The sequence below is a fragment of the Neopsephotus bourkii genome, unplaced genomic scaffold, assembly GCF_033783945.1.
Source record: "Neopsephotus bourkii isolate Nb327-2 ecotype Australia unplaced genomic scaffold, CSIRO-AGI_Nbou_v1 NB_1376, whole genome shotgun sequence".
NCBI lineage: Eukaryota > Metazoa > Chordata > Aves > Psittaciformes > Psittacidae > Neopsephotus > Neopsephotus bourkii.
In genome coordinates, this window is record NW_026901855.1 from 1,061,208 (window position 1) to 1,083,111 (window position 21,904).

A 21,904-nucleotide genomic window follows, 5' to 3' on the forward strand; every position below is an offset into this window, starting at 1 on the left:
TGAGAAAATATAAAGAGAATGCTTGAGCTTATCCTAGACTAAAAATGTGTGGGTACACCAGACACAAGAAAGTGACACTGATAGACTGTACAGTGCAAAGAACATACTATGAATTATGTGCAACCTGCATCACTGTTATAGCATGGTCTGTGGCCTGTGCACCACAGAGTCTAACCCAGCTGATGCCTTCGGTTACATTAGTGAGAGATGTTTAGGTGGTTATACTGAAAAGAAAGCATAGTCCTCCTAACTTGTGTAATTGCAGACAAAGGAAGGCCAGTAAAATATTTGTCTATGGTAGGGCAATGCCATCTAGTTACCAGTCTACCAGCTGTCAGGCTCCTGACTCACATATAATGCAAACTTGACCATTTTATATCCTCCGCGTTACAGTAAAATGTCAAAGTCCTTCTAGGTCTTGTGGGCTTTTTTTTAATATCATCTTATTGCATTGCTTCCTAAGAGGACCTTTGAGGTAGTATTTTCAGGGTATCAGTGGTGCCTGGCCCTTGAGTGCATTCAGTGGTATGAAGGGACCCTCTTCAAAGCCATCCTGAGTGCAGGCTGAGGTCTGAGAGGTCCTCAGAACTTGAGTGTCAGAAACATGTGGTGAAAACCAAGGTCAGACCTACACGCCTTTGGGAACATTGGATATGTTTATCACTGGGGTGGGGGAGGAGGGAGGGGACGGATAAGGAATGTTTGTTTTTTGCTGGGTTAGGTTTTTTTTTCTTTCTTTCTTTACGTGGAAGTTTTCTCTATTTTGTTCAGAATTGCTTCAGCTGGAAAGTAAGCTCCCACCCTAGAGCAAAAATGTGCCTGGCAAGAGAGAGTGTTACAAGAGCAGCACTTCATACAGTTGATTTTAGCCAAAGCCAAGTCCCTCTGGGAACAGTTACAACTGGTAAAATTTTTTAGCAAGCTTGAAGCTACTCTGAATTTGGGGTCTGAGGAAACCTCTGGGTATCTGCAGGATAGCAGGCGTTACGTGAGTGTCATCATCACATGTAACTTTTCCTCCTGCCTCGATACAGTTAAGGTGGGCCCTTGAACCTCTCAGACCCAAGCTGGAGCAAGAAAGGGGCCATGCTGCCATAGTAAAGCAAAGGCTTACCATAAAGAACATGTGAATTATTTACGTCAAGGAAATGTTTGAATGCCTCTGTGACCCATTCTTCAGGCCTTGCAGCCCCATTTATTTTTTATTTATAGCATCAATAGAATCATAGAATAGAGTCTTTGACAAAATAATTTTTGGGAATTAATGAGGGAATTTCAAATAAGTATCAAAAGAGACTAAATAAAAGTGTTTTAGCAAAACACATATTGATGGAAATCTGGTGATTACAAGCTTCTTTTTTTAAAAAAAAAAAAAAAAAGAAAAAGCTTTAAAGATCTGTCAACCACAGTACCTTTATCTGGAGGAATCACACTGCCTCAAAATATATATGTGTCAGAATCTATTGATCATTCAGATGCAATCATAATTGGTTAAAACGTAATAGTGTATTTTTTACTATATTGTTCATGGCCAGACTTTGGGAATGAGCCTATTTGTAGCCACAGAGAGCCAGTGTTTCAGAATCTAAATAAACTGCTATATTTTTCATGGGGGGGGGGGGGGGGAGAAGAAATAAAAAAAAACCACAAGAAAACCAAAACAAACAAAAAAAAAAAAACCAACCCAAAACAACCAACTCTCACCCGGTGCAAGCAACTTAGAATGTTTGGGCTTTCCTCTTTTTTTCTTTATTTTCAACCAGGGACCCACACTGAACACGGGACAGTTTAGCTTCTCAAATGTCTTTTTTTTTTTTCCTTTTAATCTTGTGCCAGGTGGTTAAGAAGCAGGCAGCAGTGGTATTTTGGTAGCCTGCTTTCAGCATTATTTGCATACCTTTGTATTTCTCCATGGTGATCAATGCTCAGCCATAGCGGAACTTCAGTCGGTAAAATTTATGTGCAACTGTTAAAGTAATTTTATTTTTAATGAGTCTGTTCCAGGGATGTTAATATCCCTTTATAAATATTTATGTTTTCAATATGTCTTCATCTAATTGAAAAGGTTCTTCACAATATTTTCAGACAACTCCAGGTAGTAGGCATAATGACATATCAACACTCTGACCTTTTAGCTTCTGGATTTCTATTAGTTAATCCACATTTTGCTTGTCCATGTATATTACATTTTAGTTTGTATATGGTTTTCCTATATGGGCTATTGGAATAAAGGGTGTTTTCCATACAAACACCTTAATAAACTGGAAAGGAAGAAAAAATGCTATTGCATACTAGCAGCTGTCATATAGACTGTCTTGAGTATTGCAGTCAGTGTGCACTGCTATTAGAAGTCCACATTGAAATGTTTGGTATTTGCATGGTCATCAGTCAGAAGGATGATCTTAAGTCATGTCCAGCAATACAACAACAGCTTTTGATATTCATAAAGTTGATTTGAAATTATTTTGATTATTTATCTAAGAACACTGCTCATTATAATTTCCTGTTGCCATCACTTTTGTTATGTCTTAATGAATTTCCTCTACTATCCATGTCATTTTCCATTGTGTGAAATGCACCAAAGAATTATGGCTATGAAGAGGTGGGAAGCAATTGTTGCTGATTCCATGGAGAGCTTGCTAGTACAGGCTCCTTCCCTAGTAATCAGTTGTTAATGTGATTTCTACCATTGCACCATAGTAACTCAAGCAGTTGCCTACCTACTGGTTCCTTGAGAAATAATCCCACAGTCAACAGGCATTGTTGAGACTATTTTTACCTAATGGACCATCTACTTTATTCTTTTCTCAGCTTCTTCTCGTTATTTTAGGTAACCTGTAAATATCTTTCTTTTTGCTTGTTTTCCATAGCCTTGTTAGCTGAACCAGGCATTTTTGCATTTTTGTTCATTATATTGGAAAAATCTGAAATTTTGCAAATAAACCCCCTGTAGCTGCTGAGTCTGCTTGCTAAAAGAGAGTCCTGTGTAACAGGTGTTAATAACACATCCATGATTTACACAGATTAATTCAATTTCATGTAAATCACACAAGCAACTTTTGCTGTAGCTCAAAGGTGATGTAGAAGATGCCACAGCTAAAAAATACTGCCTTTTAAGTTTTGCTGAATAGGTTTTTGGCCTTTTAAAATTCTGATGGTTGTTACATACTTCTAGAAGAGCCTTGTGGAAACTTGATGTTCTTTTTGTTGTCTGTCACTTTTGAAATAAAACTTGGTGTTAATGAATGTGGGTCCATATATGATAATACTAAAAATATCAGTTAAACTGAGTAGTATTCTTGCAGCTCAGCCTTAGATAGAAACTTAATAACATGTATGGCTTTTTTTCCCCAGCTTATCCAAATCTTTGCCTGAAGGAAAGAGTCTGCAGGACCAGCTTAACTGCGCTTTCGGTACTTCTGAAGGTGGACTACAAGGCAGAGCAGATGTTGTGACCCTCACCTATTGCCAGATTGAAGATCTGGCAGCTCAGCTGCAGCAAGCTCGATCAGAGCAAAAGGACACAGAGCTGAAGCTCCAAAAGGCCCTGGAGGCTTCACAGGAGGCTAATGAAAAAGTTCAGAAGTAAGTAACTTGACTTCTTTCAGGGAAAAATTGCAGTTGTAAGCCAATGAAACATTTCTTCTGGTATTTTGTCTATGACTGAAAGTGTGCTGGTACTCAGAAAAGGTCCCTTAAAATGATTCCTGATTTGACAGCCATTCAGCTCATTACCTATTCAGTGTGAAGACAGTCATTTTAACAGTTTTAAAGCATTGCACAAGTCAGTGTGCCTATCATTACTGTTATGGAAACTGCTTTCTACATGTGCAAGGCACAGAGAAAGTGCTTCTGTCTCCTATGAGTGGTTTCCACTGTCTTTCACCCTATGCCAATCCTATGGCAACAGTATTTGCCTTTATAATTGCATGGTAGGATATTAAGGTTCTCATTTTCACTCTGTTACACACCTGGCAGGTTTCATGCCACCGTAAATACTGATGGGGTTGTTTAGGGGTGGATTCAAAATCTCACTGAAACCAACAGGAAGTCTCTGAGTCAGTGAACAGAGATTGCATTCTTTACCATCATAAGATTTCCTGTTAAAAGGTTACTGAACTCCAAAACCTGAAGTTCATCTCTACTGAAGTCCTTATTGTCATGTTTGTTATTACTAGCATATAAGCCTTTGGAAGTCTGATTGCTGGGACAAACAAATGTGCAAGCAGAGCCTCTTCACAGTCTGACATTTCTCGTCTTTGCATCACATTGATCAGTTGCAAAATACATCTCTCTCACACCCTTCCAAGGTGGTTGATGCTGAACTGATGCAAATTATCCTGTCTGTCTGTATTTGTCTTCAACTTTAATGTCTCCATCATATTTCCAGAGTAGCCAGAAACTGGCCTGTAATATATTGCAAAGACTTAACATGGGTTCTGTTTAAAAAAATGCATTCAGATTTCACCTATTAAACTAAGAAATTAGGTTTTTATATTTTCATTTTGTTTGTAACTACATAAAATGTAGTTAAGATATATATATAAACACATATTTTCAGTTATCTCTTTAATACCTCCAGTGCTTGTTTGAGAATCATTCAAATCTCTTTCCTAACACTTAGATATATTTGAAATTTCAGCAGGTGCATGCTTGATAAAAATTAACCTGTAAAAATAATTACAGCATGTTAATTTTGGCTGAACCTTTCTGTACCTTAATGCTGTTATGTAGTTTCATTTTATTTATAAATATTTACTAACCATAGATGTTTAAGTAAAGGTTGGTTTGCTTTTGTGTTTTCTTAGTGAAACAGTCTTGTTTAATCCTGTGTAACCAGGGTGGCCAGAGTAGAAGTGCAGCCACAACCTGAATTAAAGTGGTGGTCATGCACTGCTATACTGAAAAGAATTTATACAATTTAACATGCTCAACTACTTGGGAGAATTTTGGTCAGGTTAGTTTCATTATTGCTGAGATCAGACCACTGAGCCTACAGCAAAATTAAACAATTGGGTGAAGTCTTTTGATGACAATAGCATGCCCTTTTTACCAAGAAACTGTGGAAATGCTCTGTGCGTCTTCCCAGCACCCGGAGTCATCCACCCCCATCTTATAATTCAACCTGCAAACAGATTAAGCAGCTGAGTTTGTGGAAAGTGTGTTTACTTTGAGCTAAGAACCCTTGTGTGACACTATAGAGATTCCTCTGACACCTCTGGGAGAGCTACACAGACAGTTCGTACTCATCAGCAGGGAAACCAGGCTGAGAATTCCCCATTCCTTTGTAACCTCAACCGCTTCATACAAATCAGTGTTTGGCAATTAGGCAGGAACTCATTTGTTAGCTTAGCTTTTTATTTCGAAGATGTAGGATGTTCTACATTTCAAAAAGGAACTGACAATTTATAAACCTGTCAGCAGAAAACCTTCTGGGTATTAATTGCAGTAGTATTAATTATTAGAACTGTCTTAAGATGCTTATTGTAATTTAAAATATGACATTGCGGTTCATATCCTAACTAGGGTTCTGCAACATCTGTTTTCTTGACTTCCTCTGGATGCTCAACTAAAATTCAATTCTGACATATGAGGGAAGTATTTTAACAGCTATATAATGCAGCCTCTTATTCAGTAAAATATCTGAATAATGTAATAGTTTTTAACTGTAATAGTTTTTAACTGTAGCAACAAAAAGAATTCTAAGCTTCATTAAGAAATAGCATAACTAGAACAATTAGCGTTGGAAAAGGATGTACCATGTATCTTTGTACCATATAATTTGCTGGTGTTCACTATGCCTTTGCTAATCTGTTCTCTGGCAGCACTAAAGAATTTCTTTTGCACTCTTTTAAACTTCATTGTTTGCATTCAGCATCATATGCTGAGCTTGAAATACAGATGTAGTTTCTCCATGGCATTGCCCTTGTGTCAGCCATTTGTGTACCCACCTCCAATTGCTGCTTTCTAAACATGAGATCCAAGTCAGAATAGCGATCCTGTGTTTTGCATCAGGACACAAAACATCTAAAAAATTTCTGGATCCTATCCCACATGAAACAGCAGCTGTGAACCAGAAGGGGGATATATTGGAATCCGCTTATAGTGAACTTGGATACAGTAAAAGTCTGTTTATCCTGAAGAAGGGTGAACATCTCAAATCAGCTCACTGCAGTGTGAGATATAAATTGCAAGTATGTGCTCTTGCCTGTGAAGGTGCTTCGCCACCCTAGCAGGGGTGGTGATATGAAACACAAAATGTTGGTGCGCAGAGAGCAACAACACAGATTTAGCAGCATTTGTTTGAATCTGTTTTGATTTTGAAACATTATCAAGATGCACATTAGACTTTTAAGAGAGCCCAATTACTTTATAAAGCAAGTACCCATTTTAACTGTGTGGTATATGTAAATAAATACATGTATGTGCACAAATAACACAGTATATATTCAATAGGAAATGTTGATGATCAACGTGGTAATATTTTAACCTGTACTCTGTAGAATTGTTACAACTACAATTTTCTATGTTTAATAATGTTTTTAATTCGTAGTTACAAACAAAGAATTAGGAGAGTGGCACGGAATTCACCAGGAGTGTGGGCACAGTGCCACAGGCCCCCTGCAAATTCGTCCTGCTGAAGAAGCCAGGAACCAGCTGGTATAATCCCAGCAGGGAAATGGGACTGACCTGGAGAAGGTGGCTGGAAAAGCCTCTGAATTAATTAATGCCTTTGCCAGCAGAAAAAGCAAGACATTTTAAAACTGTCCTTCCTGCTGGAACCTCTGGGATTGAGAAGTGGCCACTGATATCTGCAATATCGGAGGAGGTTATAATGTAATACCAAACCAGTATTAGCCAATTATCAGTAAAGGTTGAGGCCACTTTTGATGTGTTTTTTTCCAGGAAATGTTGCATTTTTCTGCAATACCTTTACAGCTGGAGTGAAATTTAATGCAATTTGTCTATTGAGGGCTTCTATTTTTTTTCTCACAATTTAATGATTCTAGCTCAGTAGAGCATAGCTCTCGCGTGTGTGAGCACAGTCACACTTGCACACTCACATAGCTGTGTAAGGTGGCAGCAGAGGGTGTACATGTAGAATTTCTATGTAATCTTCTAAAAGCAAACACAAACCCACAAAGTAATAGTGCAATGCTAAAATATACAGGTATGAAAACAAGCATAAATGTTGAGAAACATGCTGCTTGTGCACTTTGCTGAGGTAGTTCTGACTATGAATAAAGCTAATATTAAAGTGATGTATAACAGAAATTATTACTTCATTTATCTGTAACTGTTTATTAGACAGGCCTTTTGATTTGGGTTTTTTCTTTTAAAGAGGAAGTTAGTAGAGTTACAGATTTGGATAAAATCTTTCAGTGGATTGAATACGTAAGAAAACTAAGTGATCTTCTGAATAAACAGATAGTTTTATCAAAGGAAACTACTATCTGTCATAAAAGAAATATTACCCTTAATGACATTTGCTTTACCTCTTCAGGTATGATTTTTTTGGCCATGTAACATTCATTGTTACTGGAACACACCCTTTTTTTGAGTAGTCCTGGATTTCCCTCAAGCATTTCTGAACATGCTTTCTCTGCTTTTGTAGTTGTTCATTTAGTTTCTTATCTGATGCTGATAAAAAAGTCGATCCATGACACAACAAAAATAAAGAGTTCTTCCCAGCATTCGACACAGTTGGAAATAATACAAAAAACTGAAATAAAGAAGCAAGCATTTATTAAGTGGTTATAGTCCCCCTCTTTGCAAGTAAAACTAATCTGCCTTCCAAGTATGGGCGCTGCATGCGTTTCACATCAATGTCCAAGACGTCCTCCAGTGCTGGCTGGAGGGTCTAATCTTTCCCAGAATGATCTGAGCAGTGCAGTTCAAGAACAAGAATGAATATTTGAATAATCACACCACAATGTGAGGTGACCCTCCGACAGGGGACTGACCAGGGACACATATGGATTTTGGGAAGACGCCCTGATGCTCTTTTTTTAACACAGCTGTGTGAAGAATGTGACTAAGACCCAGTAGTCTTTCTGGAGTATAGCTGGTACAGGAAACCATGAGGAGAAGAGAATTTAACACATTAGTGTAAGAGAGTCCGCTTCATTGATGGGATCTGAGGGGAATGTCTAATGACTGGAAGAATCAAACTTGGCAATGAAAACACAAAGCTCTTTTCATCAATTCAAACGCAGACTCTAAAGCTGCAGATGGTTACCTCCAGCCTTGCCTATTCAGTGCAGGGTTGTATAAAATGGCACTTTAGTGAATACTAATAGATCAAAACAAAGATTTAATAACATAAAGATGTGGTGTTCATTTTTAAATGAGGATACAGGTCAGTGTCTCAGAAAAGAGTGAAATAAGTATCTTTATGTATGGGTCTAAAGTCTCTGGAGATTTTAAACTGCAAACATGATATCTTTAGTGAGCAGATTGTACTCAGTACAGTGCAGCTATGCAGGGAACCTGCTAAAACCAGGATTTCTGAATTATTATACTAATTGAGACCATTTGCAACATGCAAATGTTGTTAACTAGTTATCTCCCTCTTAAAATCATACCTACATATACTCTGTTGAAGTATACATTGTAGCTTGTATGCATTCAGTCACTCATTGTAGATAAGAATGGAGCTAGTTAATTAGAAATTGGAGGCAGAAGCACTGCACAAAAGAAACAAGCTGTACATTCACCAGGACTTAAAGCTATTTGTTTTGGAGGAACCACCACACGTTGGAGAAATCAGTTGGCTTTATTTTAAATTTTAGAGATACATTTCTTGAATTTTAATATTTCAAAGCAATGAATGGCATTTGATTTCTTACTTTAGTAAAATGTTATGTTTAGAATTTCAGACTTATAAAACCAGATTGCTTTTCTTTTGCTCTTTTTTTTTTTTTTTTTACACTTACAAATCTGTATTCTGATGAATGTCAGATCAACACTTTTAACTACTGCAGGCTAGAAATACAGCTTCATAGGTATTGATAATTTCACTGATTTGTGTCAGTAAATAATTTAGCAGATATCAAAAGTGATTTTGCTTTTAATAAAAACCACTATGTGCCTGCTCCTGTAAAATTGAATTGTTAGTAATCTTTTAATATCAAATGGGGAATAATTTAATAGATACTAGCATTCTGAAATATAAAATAAGTTCTGGTGACTTGTGGAAGAATGTAGGTGGAGAGCCAGTTTCTTAGTTACAGTAAATTGGCTTAGCTCGGTCACACTGACTTGCACTCATTTGTCCCAGTTTAGGATATGACCTATAGTTTACTGAGAAACATATGCTGGTGGGTACATTCAAAAGATGAGCAAGTGAGGGCAAAGTGCAAAAAATCTTTTACTTACTACAGCAAGTTGCAGAAGTCAATAGTTACAAGAGTTTATATGGAAGGAAATGGGGAGCCGAGGAAGACGTCATAGCAGTCTAAGATACTGATGAAAATTAGCAATAGTTCTGGACTTTCAGAATTGGATCAAAAGTTATTAAAGAAGATTCAACATGGAAAAATCTGCTTGATGAGGACTGATGTGTTGGCTGTCTCGTGCAATGATTAAAAGCAGATTATAGACTCCATGGGGCCCATAAGAGATACACAGTCTCCACAGGCAGGGTTTTATGGTGTTTAGGAAACCCACACTAGCCAGATGGAAGATTCCCAGACACGCAAAACTACCACATACCCCAAAGAATTCTGAAGAGTGCAGCAGAGCTGATGCAAAATTTCTTTGGCATGCAAGACATGAATAGGAACATGAGAAAGTCTGAAACATAAAATCTAGTAACAATCACATAATATCATATACAAAAAAATCACCATTAACTAGAGTAACATTAACAGGCAGTGTGAATTTACTGGATTTAGGAGCAGTAGGCTTGGAATTAGTCTGCTTTAGTAACTCAATGAAGAATTAAGACTAATTGAAGTGAAGAAAGTGTGTGTGATCTACTGAAAGTGAAGAAACTAATTGAAGTGAAGAAAGTGTGTGTGATCTACTGAAAGTGAAGAAAGTCATGTGTGATCTAACTGAAAGCAGTACATAGTAGTGTCAAAATTTATTTAAATACTTGGAATTCTGCACTAACGCCAGTGACTCCTCTCAGAAAAATTCCCCTCAGACTGCAGTAATATGCATTATGAAATGATGAATTAAAAAGTCTGTAGAGATACCTGTTTGTTGTAATAAAAGAACTGAATAAGCCAGTGAGGTTATGTGGAGCCTCGGAAAAATTCAACATGTAGAGTGAAATCAATTTTCTGTGTCTGGAGGAAATAAAATATTGAACTAGTATTCAAGTCTATGGTGAGCTGAACTAATTCGGTCACTGGTGGCATATTCTCGCAACTGTTGTAGATATACCATGTTTCTGTATCACAAGGCAGATTTTGTGTTCCTTGGTAAGATTAACGTATTATTGATGCCATACAAAAGGAAATATATCTCTTTTGAAAAGCTGTAATGAAATGTATTTTTTGTATTGGATGATGCTTCACTTACCAATTTTTTAATTATGTTACATACAGTACAGGTAAAAATTGCAGGTTGTGATGGAGGGAGTACCTGATAACTTAGTACCACTAATGCTGATAATTTCTCAGTCCTAAGAAGACTTGGTTTGGGGCTAGCATGAACAGAAAAATTCTGACAGAAAAAAATATGAAGCAATCGACTTTTTGTCTTTTCTGCCTGGGTTCCTTGAAGACCCAAATGGAGAAGCACATGCTGAACCAGAGTGGCATACGCTGGTCGCGTCAAGATTTGCACAGAGCAGTGTGACCTCAGATGTTTTCTCTCAAAGCTCCCTTGGCATCTGTCCCCTGTCCCTCCAGCCCCCTAGTTTTCTAAGTGGTTGTTTGGGAGAAGGGGTACTCCTCCAGGGTGTGACAGAATGGAGCTGAGTTTCCTTCTCCATCTGAGGAGATCCTGGTTCAGATCTCCTATATATCACGGATGTTTTGGCCACTCAGGTTTGATCTAGATGCTCTCTTCCTTGCCTTGAAGTAGTACCACATAGAAGAAAATAATGCAGACTTCTTGGATCGGAAAGCAGTGAGCAGGCTGCTCACCTCTGAGGTGCAAGACCTGGTTCTGACACTTTCCTTAAGGACTTATTCACAGTTTTATCCATTGTCTGTCGAACATAAATGCAGAGCCAGTATCAGAATACTTATCTCCTATTTTCCAGGAGAGTACCCTTGATAACCACCTACAGAATCACACATTCAGGTCTAATAACCTTTCAGATGTTTCCTCTGTAGAGATTCGTAGCTTCAGAAAGAGAAGTAAAGAAGACTTTTCAGCCCTGGGGTATATTATTCTCCTGAGAAGTGGCAGGTGTGGGTTAAAACCAAGTTTTCCTTAGCTTGGCTGAATGCTGTAGCTGATAGTCAGTATAATTTTTATACTTCTTTTAAAAAGGAGGAGTGGTAGCATTACTGTTAACTTTGTCACCTTAAAAGAGACAAGTGGCCTCAGGTTGTTTTTAGAGAAGGGCAGCTTGAGAACCTCTGAACAGCTTGGAGCAAAACACTTAAAGCAAGGGGCTGAGATTAAAAATAAAAAAATCAACAACATGAAACTCCCTATTTGGCAAGTTTAGGAGCACATTTCTTAATCTAGTTGTTGTAAATCCCATCCCAAGGTGCTGCCATCCACCCTACAGACTGGAGGAGGATTGTGCTGGTCCAGACCACATGTGAAGCTGCAGATCCTGTTCTCAATGTTAAGAGTCCTGAAAGACAGATTTGGCGATGTTCAGAATTGCAACAGCTGATACCCTTTGTAGTACTAATGATTCACATTATCTTTTGATGTCTTCTTTTCATAGGAAGATGGCCTTTAATAGAGCAGTTCATGGTATCAGTGCAGGAAGTCTCATACAGTTGTGTGATTTGTCAGAGAAGATTATAGGATATTCTTCTCATAGATGTTTTGTGTGTCATCATTTATAATGAGACCTTTAGCATCTGATGGTTTATGATCAATGCCAAGATTATGTTCAGTGGTGTACTTATCAGAATGAAGACAAAAAATGCCAGCCAAAAGGAATGACAGATAAGCCTTTCCAGTATTCCTTGCACAGCTGAGATATCCATTGACTGCAGGCAGTTTCACATGGAGGAAGAATGCAAAACTGAGCACACAATCTAAGTCAAGTATTTATTTTCTTTGTGCAGCTATGGTTTACATTTACTTAACCTCTGTAAATTGTGGATCGCAGTGCAGATATTGTTTTCTTAAAGTACGGGTAGTTACAATATAAACACAAATATTTATTATCATTTGCATATTTATCATCTCAGCCTTTCATGAAAATATAAGCAATACTGAAACTTAGTTCTCTCAAACACTAAAATGTATTCTATGAAAGTCAAATGTTTTCAGAGTCAACATAATCACAACATCCCAGTTTTTGACCTGTGTGTTCATTTACAGTTTGCTTATAGCTGCTTCACAGAGATGGAAGTTTGTAGATTACAACATGGTTTTATTGATTTATCAGTAGCAAAATACACTAAGTATACTCAGTAAACTGGATTGGCTAGCTCTTGGGTTTGTATTGTATAATATCAGCTTGTCGTGGAATACTTCAGAACAAAATCAGAATGTTGGCATAGTTAACATCAATGGTGTAAACCAGACTTGCAAAGACTAATATTTAGTAAGACCAATAACACAAACAAATCAGATTTTGAAGTTGTTTGCCCAATAGGAAGAAGCTTGCTGACACAGTATTTGTAAGCTTATAGTTAACCATTCTATGACAAATTATTAAATAACTTTGAACAGCAGATTGAGTGCTCCTTGAAGAACAGCAAGAAAACTTTTTCTCAGACTTGGGTTTTTTTTCTGAGTTGATAAAATGTGTGTCACAGCAAATAATCATTTACTTTAATATTTTATATCCAAATAAAATAAGTCCATGGCATCTATGTTGCCGTTACTAAATAGTATTTGGTTTGTTTGCAGGAGTCATTTATTTGTGGCTTGGCTGAAGGAATAAAAATAAAGTTGCGGTTCTTTCTGTTAATACTCACACTGTTTCTTAACATATGCAAAAGATTGAACACTGTAAATGTATGTGCAGAAGCTCAAAAAGAAATCCCAGACATTCTGAAGCTTCTGAATTACGTATAATCTTTTAGAGAACTGCTGGAACAGTTCTTTACAGCAACAAATTGAAATAGCTGCCCGGGCTAGCAAGGTATTTAATTCTAAGCAAACTTGAAATCATTTAAATTTTTCCATTGCTTAAAATTAGGTGTACCTTTACTGAAGCAGGGGCTAGTTCTCCAAGTAAAAAATTACAGTTCATATTTCTGATCTAGTACTGAGTCATTAATTAATAGCCACATTTTTGCATAAGACTTTTCATTTTTTTTTAACAGGACTTTGTAGAAAGGCAGCATCAGTTGTATGAGAGCCAACAATAGCTTTAACCACATCATTGCCGCTGCTGTTTATTGGCAAGTTGCTCAGCCTTCCTCTTCTACGTTTTTGCTGTATGTGATATGGGTATAAGTAAACACTAAGTTGTTGGAAACACTGAGTTGTTAGAAGGCATGAATCTTTAGGATCAAATTTTATCATTTCAGCTTCACATTACAAATTTTGCCCATAGAAAGTATCAGAATTCAGCATTTGAATTCAGCTATTAGAGATGTGTATGATTAAATTATTGTATTTAGCATTTAATTCTGTGCTTCATAATATATCTACTTCTATCAACTCAATCTTTGATAAGATACTCATAAATTATTTGAAGGTTGTAACAGATGCACATCTACATGTGGTAAAAGGGATTCTAAGTGATGAACTCAAAACACAAGACATTTCACAAATTTCCTATTTTAAACACTGGGATATTTTACTCCGTGCTTTTGAGGAATTTTGTGAATCTTGATGTAAAGCCAAAGTTTTATACTCTCATCGGCAGAAATTAAGGGTTTCTTTCCCACAATCAATTCCATTCATATCACCACCTGACAGATTTGCCATCAAGGCCTAAGTCTGCCAAGCTCACCAGTTCAGAATTAAAGCTGTCCTCAAAATGAGCTGAAGGTCCTCCAGAGTCGGTCTTGCTCAGGAATTTACTCACCTCCCAGGAGCAGAAGTTTGTTCCTGGTTGGATGTCAGGAACATTGAGCAAAATAGGCCTAGAAGGCCAGTGGGAAAAAAAAAAAAAAATGCAACCTGTCTAACAATGTGAATTGTATTGTTAGAATGGTGCAGAAGGCAGTTGGAGACAGTCTGTCTACCAGGTACTGGAGAGAGGTTACTGAAGCTTAGAAGTGGGAAGACTTGATTTCATCTAAATGGCCTTAAATTGCTGATAACTCAGTAAAAAGCCTATGAAGTATTTTAAGGAGCATTATGCATGTGTAGAAAACACTTTGGTCTGTGATACTAAGTCTCAACTGGTATTTTGAAACCCCTTGTTTGTGTGTAAATAAGCAGTTAGGCATCTTTTCTGGTTTTATCCCTGCATAGGGGACCATGTTGCAACGTCAATAATAGTAGACCAGCTTCTTGTTGATAGCATCTATATATGATGTATTACAGACATTAAAAAGAGAAAAAGATGTTTCGTCCATGAACTTTTATTAGTCTACTCCTGAGAGAAGACTGCTCTTAGATTTTCTAGAAATACTTTTCAGAAGTATGGATGAGTTGCCCTGAAACGAGAAGTTTGTGGGCACCACTGGATTACACCGGAAGGGTGGGGAGTTCACTTACCAGTCTGAGACCATTATGAAGGACTTATCACAAGTGGTATCTTAATTAAATGCTTTCCTCTTACATCCAAACCCAATTCCATTGTTACTTGATCTCTCAGTGATGTAGAAGTCACTCCAGGTTGGGCAGTATCACATCAGTTATGCCAGGAAGGCAGATCTATTTAAATACATCAAACCTATGTAGAAACCATTATTTTTAATGTAAAGTGGAGGAATTTGATGATAGTTTATCGGAAAGAGTTTTCTCTCCACAAGCTCCAGATTACTCTTGGTCATGAGGGTGGAACTACCTGAGGGAGGTGGAAAATAACGGAAAGCTGCCTTGAGCTGGCAAGTCTGCATCAGATTTTGTAACATATTTGTGGAATCAAGAAAAAAGCTCATGTTATCTTTATTGTTTATGATATCAAGAAGAGTATGCCAGAGTTGCACTTTGATGGATGTAATTGGGAACCAGCCTGAGTAATATATCAGCCTGTGGAAAAGGACCTGAGGGTCCTGGTAGACAACAGTGAGTGAACAGTGTGATGCTGGATTACATCAGTTAAGGCATCACCACCAGAGATAAAGACGACATTATTCTACTCTGCTCAGTGCTTGTCAGGCCACATCAGGAATACTGTGTTCAGTTTAAGTCCCTGCTATTCAAAAAAGATGTGGCCAGCCTGGAGAGGGTCCACAGAAGAGCCACAAAGCTGATCAAAGGACTGGGAAGCCTGCCATGTGAGAAAAGGCTGAGGGAGCTGGGTTTGTTCAGTCTTGAGAAAAGAAGGCTCAGGGGAGATATTATTATGGTGTTCCAGTATTTAAAGGGTGGCTACAAAGGAGATGGAGGCTCCCTTTCCACAAGGAGTCACATGGAAAAGACAAGGGGTAACAGGTACAAGTTGCTCCCAGGGAGATTCTGATTGGGCACTAGAGGAACATTTTTCACAATGAGAACAATCAACCATTTGAATAATCATCTCCCCAGGGAAGTGGTGGATTCCCAAGTATTTGATATTTCCAATATTCGGCTGGATGGGGTGCAGGGACATCTTGTCTAGACTACTTTTGCCAAGAAAGGTTGGACTAGATGATCTTTGAGGCTCCTTCCAACCTTCTGTGATCCTATGAGCCTATAATTTGCAACTTTATAAACACATTATAAACAGGACTTCACCCGAGGTGCCCAGAAGAGGTGAGACTGGCTTGAAATGGGCTTCTGAGAGGTTCAGACCTGGTCTTATGAGGAAAGTTTTTTGAAACATGCAGAAGGGTGTAATGTGGTGGTTTCAGGCTGATCGCAGAATCACAGAATCATAGATTCTATAGGATGGCAAAACTCTATGGGAAGTTGTATGAGCATAAGGTAAAACTGGTAGCTTTCCCTGAGCAGATGACAGAGACTTCCAGGAAGTATTTGTCAAAAAAAATCCAGGAGTCCCTTGCCTATTCATATCTGCACAAACTTTGTAGAAATGCTGTCACTGCAAGGAGCAGAATAGAGTAGGCTTTGATATCAAGATTTCTCCTAAAAGAGACCAGCTGTGACACTAAATGCATGAAAACAGTAATTGTCAGTGAGAAAAGTAATTGAAGGTTGTGGAAAGAGGTACAGGAAAGGTTTTTCTTGCACAAGTAGAAATAGTAAACTTTGCATAAAATTGGCATATGAACTGTCAGACTCAAGCTGGAGTAATTAGGTGGAATTCTGTGGTCTAATTAAATATGTGTATACTTTGACCTTAAATATGCCAATATATCCTTTATTTCAGTTCTTGTTAATTTTTTTAATCGGCCACATGCTCAGATGTGAATGGTCCATCCAATTGTAAGAGTCTGGTCTGTATCATAAACATGTTGTAGATCTCTATGTACTGAAATACAGATGAGATTACAGCATAGTTGCTTAAGGGTTTATTTTTCTTGTTCATAAGCTCATTTATTTTAGGCAATCTGTGTATGCTGTCCTGAGAAAGCATTTGAAAACAAAGGAATTATACCTTTCGCAAGGTAGAATTAAATCCAGCACAGATGCAGAGTCCTGATTTTGTATTGTCCTGTGCTGTGTAAAAATCTACATCAACAAAGTAGGGTGAACTGCTGTCAAAATAGCCCAACTGTGTTTACCGCTCACTTTTCCTGCTGCTAGTGATGGCACAAGGTGAATAGTAATGGTGAACTAGCTCATAATCTTCCAAACAGAAGGTAGAGAGCAAACAATTTGACAAGATTAGTTATTGTGGACCACAGATAAAGGCTTAATATTTTAGCCAAGGCCTGTGTGAGCCAGGTTTATTTTGAAATATGTCTGCTGTCAGGAGCCCAACTGGCTGTATTTACTTCTAAGTTTAATCATATACAGAATTACTCTTTTGGGCTGAGAAGACGCTGAAAGGGATTTAATAGGAATGATTGTTTTGTGACAGTGCTTTTCAGAGGCAGAATAGTATGCTCTGCCAAATATAAGGCCTGTAAGTTTAATGGAACATACTTTTTGGAGTGACATTAGAAACAGTGTTGGGCAGGCAGGAATTGGCGGCAGTGCCTGGAGTGACTAGATTCAACACTGTGGTCTACCACGGTTTAGAGCTCACTGATGCTGCTAAATTCGTCTCTAAGACTTGTGCTTTAAGACCAGAAAGGACCACTATTACCAGTCAGTCCAGCCACCTGTCTAACCAAATTTTACTCTGCAATTCCTGCTTCAGGCTCAAAGCCACTGCTGAACTCCAGCATGCCATTTAGAAAGACAGCCAGTCTCCCATCCAAAAGATGCAGAGGAAACTCTGTTCATCAGAGAGAGGCAGCCTAGTGCATCTGAACCCCATGTAGCCTTTACCACTATTGTGATTTATGAAGGAATTGTCACAGATTGGTGCATAAGCATTAAATACAACTGGTAATGCTTTTTAGTGAGGAGATCGAAAATCATTATTGTTCAAAAGGCAGACTTTTGAGATGGTAAAAATACCTGAATTGAGGAATAATTAAAGATTCACTGAACCACCCAGAGGTTATAGGGTGATGCCTCTGTAGAGTGGTAGATAGGCCACTCACTGCAAGGTCATATCTTTACATTCCAGGCTTCAATCCAGTGAATATTTAAGCATTTTATTCAGTCAGAACACCTTCAACATTTGAAACTCTGAACAAGCCACCCCAGCACCCATTGTTTGCACAGTGTTACTCCCTTGAGAGGGAAGCAGCTGGGGTCCAGTTCCCTCCTGCAGATAATAAAGCTGAACCAGTTTCCTCCAGCCTATTGAGTCAGTGATCCTACCCAAGTGACTGGTTTGTGGATGAGACTAGTATCACAGCAGCCTCTCATCTCTGTGTCATCTGTTTTCTTGACTTTTACAGAAAACGCCTGAAAATGAGTACTCCATTTAGGATTTGATATTATATATGAAAGAGGAAGACTGAAGGAGAGGAGAGGGAAAGCAAAGGAATTTTTTATTCTTAGATTTAATTAAGGGAATTTGTTTACATGGCCACTCACCAGTAATTCACTGAGCTCTACTGCTAAAACTGTTTGTAATGCTTTTGTCCAATGCATTTTATTTACCTAATATATTTTCACATGTGTGGTTTTTAAAGGGAATTAGTGTTAGCAAAACACATTCCACAAAAAGTCAGGAATCATGCAAGTAAGGCCATCTTCGTAGCCTGAGCCTAATCTTATCTACTGGAAAGATAACCAAGGGTTATAGTTTAGGTTCGTAAGCCTTTATATAGCATTTCAAAATCCAGGAGGGTTTTGTTTTTATCACTTAATTCCTCCATCTGCAGGTGGAAGCTATTGTTTTCTGCTAGTCTGTATATTGCTTTGCAGATTAGGACATAGGCTACTTGAAGTATGCCCTTTTCTTTCAGTTTGGTATCCATTTTGGCTATTTCTAGGGCATGATGCCCTGAAAGAGCACTCTGTGGCTATTTAACTGTGTCATATTCAGAATTGTGGATAAAGGCCACTGCTTTCCTTTTGGGGTGAGTTCCTTTGGCCAGAGATGGAGCAGTATGGAGGATGTTCGGATCTTTGTGAATTCACGCAGTTGCGTCGTTTTTACTGATCCCAAACTACAAGTTTGTCTAGTTTCAAGCTACACTTCTTCAGCAGAATACATGAAAGGGGACAGCAAGCCTAAAATGTGCTTAAGAGTCAGCAGCTGAGATCCATAGGTAATGTTTTTGCAACTATATGACCAGCTTCTGGGGTCCCAGAACACAGTAAGGTTTTTAATTCTGCTTTATGGAAACTGGTTCTAAAAACAAAATTCTTCATTCTCAGGGGAATAAAACTCTGTAAAACTTTGCTAAAAATCGAAACAGATTGTCTAACAGTTCAGGAACTATGTAAGAACACTCCATATAACAACATGCACTCCAAACAGGCACTTTTTCAGATGTGCATAGGTTACAAGAGAACATAGTTTGAAATAACTGAAAGAGGAGTTGAGAATGGTTGGGAGTTTGTCCTGGGGAAGACACACCTAGCAATGTTCTTGTTTAGGGAGTCTTCCTCTAAACATGAGGACCTTCTTAAAACTTAGTAACACTTTTAAAAGTACATATTCAAACTTGTAATATAACAGCAAGCCCCTCAATAAAATCTTTTTATTTCTGTATTAAAACACAGATTCACCTGCTTAATTCCAATTTTGCATTGAGCAAGCATTAAGACACTGCAATTCAAGACTCTTCAGAATGATGCATCTTGTGCTAACTTAAAAGTAATGATGGACCAGATGTCTCTTTCCAACTTTGTAGTTGGGGGGCTGGGGGGGTATTATTTTTCTGTTTCTTGGAAACACTGAGATGACCATCACAGAAGTAAGGAATGTAGATAAAGACTATTTCTAGCTCTCATCTTTTTGCTTTCCACGGGTGCAACTTCCATCCATCCTGAAAAACACAGGGCTTTTTGACCTCAGGTATGTTCAAGTCAGTATAAATAAAACCAAAGTAGTACCTATCCATCTGAATGCATAGTTAGTTCCTGTATTTTATTTGTCATTTTGCATGCAGACATGCAGTAATTGTACAGAGAACGCTGAAGGGGTATTTGCTAAGAGTATTCACTTGTTAAGGGACAGATTTTCTATAACTATTTAAGTATCAAGAAATAGCAACTGCCACTTACTGGAGTTTTCCAAAATCTCTAAGCAAGGACTTGAAATCTGTGAGAATGAAGAGTGAGACCTTAAGAGGCTTTGTTGAGCATTCCCGAAGGTGCCTGTCTGTCCCTGCACATTTGGAGCTGCAGCACTGAAGCAGAGATGCCCACCATATCATTCTTCTCTCTGACCTAAAATACAAAACCCAATACTTTCTTCTTGAATTACTTGTTTGGTTGCTTCATAAGATCAAATTCAGTGATTGTCCATGCTTACATCTCAGGAGATGATAGTGCCATACTGTACATTTAATTTGTATTACTAGGACTGCTCCCTTCACAAGCAAAAAGACAAATGTAATTTCTTAAATATGTGTCTTAGGATAGAGTCAAACATAGTCATCACTGCTTTAAGTATGGTGAAATTATTCTGGCAAATATACCATATTGCATAAAGTAATAAAAGTTGCTTTCTTCAGATCAGTGTCTTCAGTATTTTGAATAGAGAACGCTAAGACTTTTAGACTAGTTCCCAGCACCTCCCATTTGTCTATTTAGATATTAAAGTTACCTTTGATCTTGAGGTATAAGACTATTCCTTAAATTTACCACAGATTAAAATGCCTAGCCTCCAAAGGGTCTGCCTCAGCATCCCACCAAGCTGGGTAGAGCCTTATCAACAAGGGTCACCCCTGGCAGGTAGGACCTCATTGACACAAATGGCCTTGTTAGCTGCCTTTTATTACTTACAAACTAAATGTAGCTTAGTGTGAGTCAGGATGGCAGAATTGGGCCACTGGTGAACAGAGTCCTGGATTATCATTCCAAAAAGGCACCTGAGGCCCATAAGCAGAGTTATTAACCACTGATACAGCACATAGCATTATTTTGTAGGCTTAAGTGGGATTTCAGAGGCATATTGGGTCTTGTGTCTGTGTAGGGGTGAATTTTGTCCTCTGTTATTTTATCTTATAAATAGCTGATACAGTCTCTCTTTTGCGTTATTGTTTAAATCTCTTTCAAAAGTGTAGTTTCTTAATCCCCTGCTGCTTTTTTTCTTTCTTTCTTCTAATAAAGAATAAATAAATTTGCAAATCCACACACCGCTGAAACAAAAGGCAAATAATCCTTGCACAGTTTGTATTTGGTGTGGAATACCTCATTTTGATGATTTCAGTCATCATTCATTTGAAAAGCAGAAGCTATGATTGTTAAGCCTCATTATTTTCAATGAAGCCTGACAGTTTCAAGGTTAAACAGAAGACAGCTACTTTCATCCCAGTGGTATTTCTCTTCAAACATGGGCAGCTCTTCGCTAACTTGTTTTGCTCTGGCATGCAGTGTCATTGCTTGGTCACAGAGTGGTGCACATCTAAGCCAAATTGCTGGATAGTGTAAGCCGTGACCTTTAACCTATTGTCTCCCCAAAAGAAACCTACATTATTGAAGTAATTTTCCCCGCGCTTGTATAAGCCACACAGTACTTGTTTTGAACTGAACAATGATTTAAATAAACCATGATCTCAGGTTCTACTATTTTTCTGCTATCTTCCAGAAAACAATTTGCAGTCCAAACCTTTTGTTTGGCCAGACAGTTTGAAATGTTTATCCTGTGCTTTGTGTCTCTGAAGCACATTACAGGGGGTGCTAGCGTGAGAGAGACCTCCACTGATAAAGTAGCTGAGAAAGCTGCAATGCTTCTGAAGATACATGCTGTTAAAAGTGAGGATTGATCTGCCATTGCTATCTGAAATCTCACATGAACTAACTGATTTAACAGGGAAACACCTCAGTAAGAGAGGCTGAGGAAGGTATGACCTATCAGTAAACACTGATTTAAAAACATCAATTTATCCACTGTGAGAAAACTTTCAGGAGCAAATAACTTGTGAAAGCCCTAACTTTCTACCTGCATAGACTGACTGTACTGAGTTATTACTGGATGCTGCCTCCATAAAGACAAAGAAGTGAAGTAGAGGTACATTACAAAATCAGGAAAAATGTGCTAGCTGGTTAAAAAGGGAAAGCAGTACTT

At 38.0% G+C, this 21,904-nt stretch overlaps 1 protein-coding gene across 5 annotated transcripts in view; it reads left to right on the forward strand.

Annotated features, from left to right (window-relative positions):
* Positions 1-21,904, forward strand: part of MIPOL1 (mirror-image polydactyly 1) — a 193,658-nt gene that overhangs the window by 165,202 nt on the left and 6,552 nt on the right. For all 5 annotated transcript variants that reach the window (XM_061367317.1, XM_061367321.1, XM_061367318.1 and 2 more), the window contains one exon: positions 3,355-3,585. In XM_061367317.1, coding sequence (XP_061223301.1) covers positions 3,355-3,585 — 231 coding nt within the window. The remainder of the gene's footprint in view (positions 1-3,354; positions 3,586-21,904) is intronic.